Source organism: Vitis vinifera, chromosome 16 (genome assembly GCF_030704535.1).
Source record: "Vitis vinifera cultivar Pinot Noir 40024 chromosome 16, ASM3070453v1".
NCBI classification, from domain to species: Eukaryota; Viridiplantae; Streptophyta; class Magnoliopsida; order Vitales; family Vitaceae; genus Vitis; species Vitis vinifera.
In genome coordinates, this window is record NC_081820.1 from 13,446,697 (window position 1) to 13,458,631 (window position 11,935).

General features: G+C 29.8%; 1 protein-coding gene across 1 annotated transcript; it reads left to right on the top strand.

Annotated features, from left to right (window-relative positions):
- The first annotated feature begins 9,843 nt into the window (after positions 1-9,843).
- LOC132255288 (ADP,ATP carrier protein 3, mitochondrial-like) lies at positions 9,844-10,287 on the top strand. The gene has a single exon (XM_059743361.1). The coding sequence runs from the start codon at positions 9,844-9,846 to the stop codon at positions 10,285-10,287; it is 444 nt and encodes a 147-aa protein (XP_059599344.1).
- Positions 10,288-11,935: the final 1,648 nt, after the last annotated feature.

Genomic DNA, 11,935 nt, shown 5'->3' on the forward strand with positions numbered 1-11,935 from the left:
GCTCATTTCCACCTTAAGCCTTATGTTGCTCCACCCTTGCTTGCATTCGACCCTCATTTGATCTTTTGTAAGGCCCAAGTGATTCATCCCTTATTCTTCATCCTTGCTTCCAAAAATTGATTTTCAAAATTCTGGTTTTCAAATAAATTTAATTCTCTAACTTTGCCTTTTAAAATTCTTAGAATTTCTCTTAGGTTAATAAAATCCGGATTTTAATAAATCGCTTGCTGCAATTATTTTCCTTTTGGCATGCACCTTCCATTACTTTTCTCAATTTTAAATGATTTTCCAATTTTTTTATTTTAATAACATGAATAAATTCTATAATTTCGAAATAATGGAATTTTCTCTAAATTCCTGTGATCTTTCCTCCATGATCATTAGGAAAATAGAGTTTATGGAATTAATTCATGCACAAATATGACTAATTATATACGAATGGTCTTTTTGGATTGGTCTAATTAATTATTTAAAGCATAATATGAGTCATGACTAATTAATTAATTAAAGCACAATAAGGTTAATTAATTAATTAGAATCCGATAGGTTAGATTAAGTGGTCCAAGCCCAGGATGGACTCAAGTCACTTAAACCCACATAGGGTTTAAGACTTGTAACCTTCGACCATTTTGTCTTCTAGAGAGAAAGAGCCTTAGCCTGCATCCCTATGGAGGGAATTCCACCATCGTCACATGTACAAGAGGGAGCCATTAGGTGAAAGATGAGATTTTGATATCACTTTTACAGAAGGATTTGGGTTTGGGAACAATCAAGCCCTAATTATGATTTCTAACTCATCCTATATGCCCAAAGTTGTGTTTTTTTTTATCATTTCCATTATGCCTAGGATCTTAGATACATGTACCTTAAAGCCTTAAAGACATGTAGAATTGCCTAAACTAACTCAAACACATTAGATAACTATCAAGCAAGTGCATTGGTACCTCAAATGTGGCTCTCCACTGCTTTTGCATGCATTCTTTGATGCAAATTAGACAAGAAATCCAAATGATAAAACCTTAACAAATGCATATGTTCTCTACTTTGGCTGCAACCCAATTTCTTAGAGTTCCAAAAAGCAATGATATGTTGCTCGATCTTCCATTGAAGCAAAATATAAAGTTGTTGCTTATAATACTACAAAGTTGGGATGGGTCCAATCACTTGTTCTTCAACTTGATATGTCTCTCAAACATTCTCCAACTATCTATCATAATAATATCGATACCATCTAGATTCGGTTTTTCACTCTCATATGAAGCATATTGCTATTGATTTTCACTTTGTTCAAGATAAAGTTTTTCCTAGACAACTTCATATCTCTCATATTTCCACTCAGTACCAACTAGTTGATGTTCTCACCAAACCATTATCTTGTCAACGCCTTATTTTACTTTGATCCAAGATAGGTGTTTCCAATTGAACCACTATCTTGAAAGGGCATATAAAGAATGGATCTGCAACTTCTCCAACCTCGTTAGTGCGAACTCATGATTCACTCATTCAAGTGAAATCAAATCCTTTAATCCCAACTACTTTGGATAACTTTCTTTCTCTCTCTCTCTCTCTCTCTCTATATATATATATATATATATATATATATATAAGTTAACTTTCTTAGCCTTGCTAGAAACAACTAAGGGACTTATTATTAGTCTAAAAGCAATGTTGAAGACAAATGAAAAAAAGACTGGATAAGATAATGACAATATAAAAGATAGATTGAAGTTTTAAAAAGAGCTAAAAAGTGTTTAACAGTATAAAAAGGCATGAAAAACAAAGAAATAGGCTTGGGCACTAAAGCAATATAAAGAGATTATTGGGCGCCCTTGGATGAAAATCAAGCATTGGATGGACTTTTAGGAAAAAAAAAATTAAATACAAGTTTCTTTATTTTAATTTATTGAAAACTTCCCTATTGTGCATTTATATTTAAAACTTTCCCAATACTATAAAAAACTTTTCAAAATTATGTTTGAAACCCTTTTGGATGGAAAGAAAAGTTGGTGATTTGCTAATCTAAATAGAGTTTTGATGTAATCTACTAAAGAGCTCAAGGTATTACATTGACATAAAAGACAAATATAGATGATAACTAATATAAGTCTTTCGAATTAAAGTAGCTTTTCTATCAAGTAAATCTTTGTAGTCTCTTTTATGTTTAGTATATTTTATTTATGGTTGACTAAGGTCCATGGTTGTAAGCCTATTAATGTTCTATAGATAGTTTTCACGTTAATCACACATTGCATTCTTTTATGGGTTGTCCATTTATTATTCATATTTTTCCTTATTCAACATATTCTTGTGAATGAACTAATATAAATATTTAAACAAAAGAAAATGTTGAATTTAACTTGTAATCTTTAAACTTCCTATTAATCTTTACTCTAATTAGTTTTAGTCATTAAGAACATATTCACACATGTATATGGTGGATTGCCTATGCATGTAAGTTTAGCCTAGGCAAGATTGAACCCATCTTGTATATATGTTGGATTAGATAATTAAGGATACAAATTTGACATATTCATTGAAGCTAAGTTGAGGTTTGCCAAAAACAGATTAGCCAAAGTCCACTCAACATGAATTTGAGCTTTTCTCAAAACAATTAATTATAATTCCCAACCCAAAGTTGGGTTGATTTAAAAGTCCAACTCAAAGAGTAAGCTAAGTTAGGCTAAGGATTAAACTCAAGCTAAAAATTAAATTTCTAACTAGATATATAACTTGTTAGGCCTTGTTATGGCCAACCTGAGCCCAAGCCAGACAACCTTAGCTTGGTCTGGTGCAACCCATTTACCTACGTATTATCAGCTCATTCCACATCACACCACATCACAACCCATAATCAAGTACAAGGTTGGTTAAAAAAATTGGGGTTTGAGATGGGGTGTTGCATTCCCATTGTTTGTTGCAACATTTTGGACATAGGCAGATTCTCCACCAAGAAATCATTGCTCACCATACTTGGGTTATACAAGTTTATGGTTTTGGAAATTCTACCTTTATTCCTCCATTCTTTACAATATAAATTATCATAACCACCATATATGTATCTAAGCCTCTAAACAAATTAAATAACAATTATATTTGAGTTCGAATAAGAATTTACTAATGTTAGTAAATATACATGTCAGTTTGATAGGTTGGTGGGTCATTGAATCAAGTTAGGTCAAATTGGATTGAGCTAGCCAGTAAGTTATGATTAACTTTTACATAAATTTAATAAGGAATTTCCTATTATATTAAAATCACATTAAATGAACTTAATAACTTTTGCGGTTGATATACATGTAACAAGGAATTAATTGTCAAATTTATAAAAATTAATATAAAAATAAAGCAATATATGACTGAAATTCATTGAAAAGTTATATCAAAATAAATTTTCAAATAAAAAACTCATTATTAAAAAAATTATATTAAATTCATAATAAATCTAACATTCATTTCAATATCAATTTATATTTAATATATAACAAACTATCAATATGTAAATTCATAACGTCCACTAGCTCAATAAATCTAGTAGTTACAATATTATACAATAATCCATAAAATGAGTAAAGAAGTTTATGGAGGAAGAACTAGAGCTAGTAACTAACATAAAATATACATGGAAGCAAAATGAAGGATAATGACATAATTTGTTATGGAAATGCATTAAAATATTAAATAATATAATATAAAAATAAAAATAATATTTAAAAATTAGTCATCATCTTGTTTTAATAAATAGAGTTTTTCAAGCCCGATTTGGAGTAACTCTTTTACTTTTAGCATTAATTAGAAGTGGAAGATAAGTTATATTTTAGTGGCTTAGTATTTGGAATTATAATAATTTCCTTCGGTACATGACAATATTAGATAAAACAGGGAAGTTTCATTATTCTTACCTACCTTCGGATACTTTTTCTTTGTTAGAATTTTTATTAATAACACTACTCTCTTACTAAGATTAAAAAGGAATTTTTAGTTTCAAAAAAGAAATAAAATCCAAAATAACATTCGAATCTCCTTAGTCTTATAGAAAATTTTATTTGCTTGGAGAACAAGAACTTACTATATTTTATCTACATAAGTGGGACAAAATTAAAATTTGGAAGAAAAAAAATGAAAAAAAGAAAGTTGAGGTACAATTTATAAGTTAGTAGAGTATTTTAAAATTTTAACTTTCCTAGTAGATTGGCTAAGTAGTTTTCAATACTTTTATTTTCAAATTATTTCTTATCACTCAAACATAAAGTCCACAAACTTTATTTCCTACAATGAAACAAACATGAAAATTAGGGGAAAAAAAAGGCTAGCATATTGGTTTCTAAAAATAATGTGCGGATACAATCTTAATGTATTTTTGATAAAATCATAACTTCATTTGATTTTATTGTCTTGATGTAGATCCAAGAAGTGAAGCATATGCCCTTGAAATGGAGGAATTAAAGGTTAAAGGTAATCATTATGATATCTCACATCAGATAAAGAGAAAGTTCTTAATGCTATATAAGTACGAGCTCATTTTAACCATATAGATACATTTTAAAGTCATAAGAGTTCCTTTGGATCCAAAGCGCATAATATCTACACGGTTAGGAGTGGATCATCAAAGGTGAAAAAGTAGCACTTATAATTATGTTTAACTTTGTGATGTTGCTCAATACAAGTTTAACTTATGTCATATCCTTCCAAAAACTCATTAAAGAACATTTCAAGTTATCCTAGATTTTGGAGTTTTTTAGGTCTCTTTTTTATTTTCCTGAAGAGAACAATATTTATAGGTGGAGTTTGGATACTTTATTTGACATCCTTATATTTGATTTTATTGATTTGAAAAATTTAATTCCTTGATTCCATTAATTTGGTTTTTTTTTTCAAATGAAATTTTACTAATGCCAACAAGAGAATTCATCCTCTTTTTTTTTTTTTTTTTCTTGTAATTTGATTTGATTTTCTTTTGCAAGGAATTTTTATGTATAGTCACTTATCATTTATAATTCTAAAATTTTATGAAATTGAATGTTATGTAACACTCCCTCTTTCTTGAACTTAATTATAACTATTAAGTTGAAGTATCTAAGTTGTTAAAAGAAAAATATTAATTCAACGGTATGATTTAAGTCCACCAAGTTGATGCATAGCAACATCCCGAAGATATAGGTCCAACAAGTGGTGGAGCCAAAGAAGTAGATAAAAGGGGCAAGATATATATGAAAGTTAGTTGGGGTGAGGGTACAATGATACAAAAGAGCTTTTGTAGCCTAGTGGTAGTTATTGATTTTATGGTTTAACAAAATTATGGATAAAATTATAAACTTGGTTAATTTAAGAACGACAATCTTGATATTATTCTCCAATTCTTCTTAAAAAAAATGAAATCACCTTCAAAATTTGTTATGTTTAACTTTGGATAAATAGGGGTCTAAACAAACACTTGATTTTTATTTTTTTTTATTGAAGTCGTAAAAAAATCTTCAATTCTTCAAGAAATTTTCAAGTCTTGAAGAAATCTCTCCAAGAGTGTTTTTTTAATCTTCACATGAGTCTGTAAAAACACGTTTTCCCCATGGGAAAATTTATTTTGATATTATTTTTTATTTTTTAGAGGCAAATATTTTTATTTTAATTATCATAAATAAATTAATTATGATAATTATATTATTTATTATTTTTAATTATCAAAATTAATTAAGACATGTGTCATAATTTATTTGAAGTCATTAATATCACATAACTTCTTTTTATTTATCATAATTCTTATTTAAAAATTTAAGATGTGTTTTTATCAAAATTTGACATATGATATTTTATGTTTAAAGTTAATAATGTGGCATGACTTATTTTTATTTAGCTGATAAAAAGTGAGTCTCGCCATTTTGAGTGAGGACACACATAAAAAATATGGGACTACAATATAATAAGTCATCATTTGACTATTTTAAGATATGTGTTAATTAGTAATTGGACAAAAATTTTCACTACAATAACCTTAGTTGTAAAATTTTCTTTTCAAAATATATTTTCGTAGAAGGATACAAAATTGATTCTTAATAATTAACGTAATTGCATATTAATACAATTAGCGTAGTTTCATATTAATTATACTTATATCCAGGATTTTTTATTTTTTATTTTCCAAATAATACATTGTTTTGGTTATTGAAAAAAAAAACTTTATACTATCAATATCTTAATTATTGTATGAATAATTTTACTTTAGGATATTATTTCATAAATTTAAAGAGCTTTTGACTTAATATTGAAGAAAAATTGAACTTACATGGTACACAATCATATAACATCAATTAAGAGGGCCTAGAAGTAACCGTTATTGAAGACAAGAGCTCAAGAAAAGGCAAAATACCTGTATATGTATTCTTTTATTTATTTTTGTGAACATATATAATTTAGAAGAATAAAAAAAGAGAAAATTCTTATATATAGTTGTAATCGTAACCGATGCATGATAGACTAAATGATTGCAAACGTATGTAATTTAATCAGGAACGATAAAGAATTAATTGAGAAGATTGAGTGCAGCATACCTGAAACTACAATAAATCTAGTTGGTGGCTTTTGAAAGCTAGGGTTTCTAATTGTCTCATCGCACTGAGAAATAGGGCCACAAGGTGGAAGACACGCTTGTTTTCCCAAGTGGTTGTTATGATTCAGCTAGTAGCTATGGAAGTGGAGGGATGTGGCTATCTACGGTAGCACCTTTCCCTTGTGAAACTAAGAGAGTTAGTTACTTCAATGGGTTTATTATACTTTGGGTAATATTTGAGTTGGATATAATTTTGAATAATTGGGCTTTGATATTTTTTGGGTTTGGGTGTTAAATTAAGGATATTCATAAGATTATTTAAATCAATAAAGGGTATTTGTGGAAAAAAAATTATAGACAAAGAACTAGTACTTTTAATAGTAGTATGGATAAGTACACATCAAGTAACTTAAATTCAATTATTTTAGGGTGTAGCTATAGTATGCATAAAAAATTGCAGCTAATCACATCGCTCGATATGTATATTTAAGTCTCATTGCTTTGCACAAAGCTTGATCCAGTGTTTTGTATCTTAATTTCATTTTTTTGTATCTTGATCTCATTATTGGTATCTAGGCTTTTTTTTTTTGCCTTTGATCCTATTACTTAATAATGTAGATTTTACCATGTACTTTCAATAATCGATGTATAAAATTTGATAAATACCTCTTTGGAATCTTAAAATTTTTCCATTTTCTTATTTCAACTATCAACAGTATTCTTTCCTAAACCATAAGTAGCATTACTTAAATAAAAACACAGAGTTTCTAAAAACCAAAGCCAACAAAAAAAAAAAAAAAAAAAACTATATATATAGAAAAGTTCTACTTAAGATTGAATCTTCACCATTCAATTAAGAAAAAAAGATAACTACAAAGGAACTATACATACATGATAAAAGAGTTTTATTCATATACATGTAAAAGGAAGAACCCATCAACTAAATAAAAACATTAAGATGAAGAGTTTAATAATAATAATGATGATGATGATGATGATGATAACAAAAAAAAAACCTAAAAATACCTATGTAACTAGTTCATAATTTATAATTTATCCAAATATTCTCCATATTTTATGATTTTTTAGAATAATTTACCAAAAAAAAAAAAACCTAAAAATACCTTGAATTTGTTTTAAAAAATATAATGATTTTCGATCAAATTATTATCATTATTTTTAACTAAAAATTTGTCAAACACATTTTTTTTAAGTTAGGAAACTACATTTTTTAGTTTCAAGAATAAAAAAATAATTGTTTTTTTAAAATAGCTCTAATGCATATAGATTTTTTCTTCTTTATCTTTGCCAATTCTACTAACATGACAAGTTTGACAGGACTAGTTAATGAGAATACATGATCACAGTGGAAGCACTTCCAAGTATGAGTACATTACTTAAACATGCATACTAGTTAAATTTTATTATATTTCAAATAGTGACCTCACTACAAGTGATGCGATGAAGGTAAGAAAAATATAGCTAATGTATTAAGGTGCCAATATGATCTAGTATGAATAATTTAACTAAGTTAAAAAAGAAAAAAAAAACCCTAAAGTATAAAATATATGGTTAAGGTAGTAAGGTATAGAAAATGTTATCAAGATATTCATGTATATATATATATATATAAACCTAAGTAGAAATATAAATATGGTATGGAGAATGTTACTTAGATATTAAGGTACTACAAAGTGATTAAAATAGTATGGAAAAAGGTGACCAACGAACGAGCAAAATGACCTAAATATTAAGGTATAAAAAAGTAGCTTAAGTACTAAAGTATAAAGAAAGTGACTAAGGTAAATAAATGTGACTACATAGTAATTAAGGTATACAATAATTGATCAAGGTATAAAAAAAAGTGACATAGTACGAAAAATGTGATCTAGTTATGGTTATCAAGGTATAAAAAATAGGAAAAAATGACTTTTAATTCGCTAATTTGAAAAATATATATATAAAAGAACTTCAACTTTTATAAATCAGTTTTATTTTCATTTATTCAAAAATATTTTAAGATATATGTATTTTTCGTAACTCAAATAATTATTTTATGAAATAACCTTTTACTTGATAATATTAAATAAAATTATCCAAAATGAATTTATCATATAAAAGTGTTTTACAAATAAATATATTAGGGAAAAATGAATTTTTATGCACTAATATGATAAAATATAGAAAAAAGAACTTCAACTTTTATAAATCAGTTTTATATTCATTTATTTAAAAATATTTTAAAATATAGGCAATTTATAAATTTCTTGAAATATCATTTTACTTGATAATATTAAATAAAATTATAAAAGTTAATTTGTTATGTTAATTTAATAAAACATCTTACAAATAAATATATTATAATTTTTTATTATTTAATATTATATACAAATCATTTTGAAAATATTATTCAGATCTTCAAGTGATAAATAAAATTTTTCTAATTCTCTAATTAATAGTGATTTTAAATATTTGTAGCCTCCTTTTAGACCAACGTTTTTTTTTTTATTATTATTATTTTTTCTTCTTCTTCTCAAACCTGGGAGGAGTTGGTAGCATTTTAGAGGAGTGGGGAACGACTTCCTAAGGTTAAGGGCTGCATGGGACGCATGGCCAAGGACACCACCACCTTGGCAAGGTGGTGGTTGAGATGGTGACATTTTTGCTGAACAAAGAGCAGATGAACGGGTAGAAGCTTGGAGAAGAAGAAAAGAAGAGAGCTGAAAATAGAGAGCTGGGAGACCGGGAAGAGGAAGACAAAGGGCTTGAGAAGAAGAAAGATAGAGCAAAAGGAAAAGGAGGAACATAAGGTAAGTATTAACCTTGATTTCATGTCTCTATTTTTTCTATTGATTTTTGCAATATTTTATGCATAGTTCGGATGTGCATATTGAGCCATACATTTGGTCTATTGGTCGGTCCCAAAGATGACTTTGGATTTGTTATCATTGCTTTATTTGCCATTTTTATTCTCACGTTACTTGCTATCCTTTTTCTTGCTGAAAAGTAACCTCACTTTGTTTTAACTTTGTTGTGAAAAGTTTGAGAATCATTTTTCGTTCATGTTTGATTTAATCTCTCCCACCCGATCAGCAAGCTCATTGATAATCTATGCAGTGGCGCTTCTACTGATGTCATGTGTCGTTTATTATGTTATGCTCTGTTTCTGGAGACTCTCTTTGCTATAATTTTCCTCTATTTTCGGTTCTTATCCAAATGCATTGAGCTAGAAGGAAGAAGAGAGAGCGGTGGTCTCTCACGGCGACCTTCACGAGTTAAGGTCATCGTTCTTAGTTTCAAACATGGTGGATGGATCACAACATTCGTTAATATTTCAGAAAATAAATGGGCAGTCTTATCTCTTTTCTACATTGTCGCCTAATTTGCAATCTAGAAATACCAGTGTACACAGTCTAAGCAGTGCCTATGTGAATGGAGGTTTGCAGACTTCTTTGCTGCCAGCAAGCAGTGGCAATGGCCTGGCCTGGCCCTTGTATCACCCTTGTCTCCCATCTTTGCTCAAGCTCCTATGGAGAAAGGTACAAAAGGTTTTTATGATTGATTTCCTTATGGGAGGAGTTTCTATCGCAGTCTCCAAGTCAGCTGCTGCATCAATTGAGCGAGTTAAGCTCTTGATTCAGAATCGGGATGAGATTATTAAGGCTACCATGTTGTCTGAACTATACAAGGGAATTACTGACTGCTTTGCCAGAACTAATAAGAATGAAGACGTCTTTTCCCTCTAGAGAGGCAACACTGCTAATGTTATTAGATATTTCCTTTTGTGAGAGATCCTTTTTCACTTTTAGAGAGGAACTATTGGTCACTTTTTGCAGCATATTTTTTTTATCTTTTTGTTAGAAGAGAAAGAGAGTGGAGTCTTAGGGTGGAAGGAAAAGAAACCAAAGAAGGAATGAGGAGAAAAACTCGTTGGTTTCTTTTCTTAGTTTTTAGTAGAGGATGAAGATAGCTTGAAGCCAAACAGATTTTCTATTTGAGAGGAGGATCATAAGGTAAAGATCTACATGAGTTTTAGGTCTTTGATCTTTCCTCACTATCATTTTCCTCTTCTTCTTGTTGTTTTTTAGCATAATCAATGCCCCACGTGTTACTGTTTGTTATGGATCGACTGTGAGCTTGGAATTTCTATGTTCTTCCATCATGTTCTTTGGTTTCATCTGAGGATAAACCTGAATACTGTTCATTCTTGCAATGAGAATTTATTGATGAATTCGTTCCAATATTTGTTTCAAGTCTTTTAGTTGTACCACTGGTTTTGTAGCCCATTGATTTCAGCATGAAATGGGCTTCCATTTAATGGTTCTTTTGTTTGTTCTTTTTGGTCATACTCTGTTTTGGGTTGATTGTCTCTTTGTATCTGGTATTTCAATCCTCATCTCTGCTAACCGTCAATTATTGCACATGGGTCAGCATGCTCTGTAATTGTGCATGTTTCAAACTGCTCTGTTTTGCTTCATGGGTGTTTTCTCCTATATTTTTGTATAAATAAGGTACAGAGTTGTGGGTTGTGAGCTGCAAAGATGATTGCTGAAGGAAAATGTGGGTCTTCTAGAACACTTCTACTCCTAGATAGGTGCTTGGAGTAGGAAATTTTATAGCTGGTGCAATTGTTTTGATTGCATTCAAGGATGTAGTGGCTGTGGTTGATGGATATGTAGTTAGGGTGATTTCCAAACTAAAAGCCATTTCCTCAAATCCAAAACAATCAGCAACAATCAAGAATATTTGGAGATTAATTGGGAAAATGGTTGATCCTTGTAGACCTGGAGATTTCAACCAGGCTCTCATGGAACTTGGTGCAAACATACGCATTCCACTAAACCCAAGATGCTCTGCATACCCAGTCTCCAACTAATGCTCTGTCCTGTCAATCTCTGAAGACTAGTGCAGAAGCAACAACTCTCAAGGCTGCTGGAAAGAAGAAAGAGTCTGACAAGTCTTCAATTTTGTTGGATGTAAAAGCATGGGATGATGAGACTAACATGAAAAGGGATCACCCATTGACAAGAGTTCTGAAGATAGGACTGAGCCTGAAGAGAAGCCTAAGATATACACAAAACAAAATCCGGAGATAAGGGCACAAAATTCTATAGATGGAGAATTGAAGTTAGAAACTAGAGAAACAAAAATAGAAGGTGGTGAAACAAATGAGGCAGAGCAGGTAAGATCTGAGTAAGAGTAGCATTTGATGAAAAAAATAGACAGGCTCTTGCGTGAAAAAGTTGAACTCCAGTTGAATGTTTTCTAGGCCAAATTGCAGCAGTCAACAAAGCTTTAGTTGGGAGACTTAACCTAAAGGGTTAGTCATTTGGAGCAGAGGTAGGAAAGCCAGTTTCATCCATTTGCCATGGACAACAGATTTTAGCTACTGCT

Coding starts and splice junctions, on each gene's coding strand:
- LOC132255288 (XM_059743361.1), top strand. CDS start 9,844: ATGGTGGATGGATCACAACATTCGTTAATATTTCAGAAAATAAATGGG.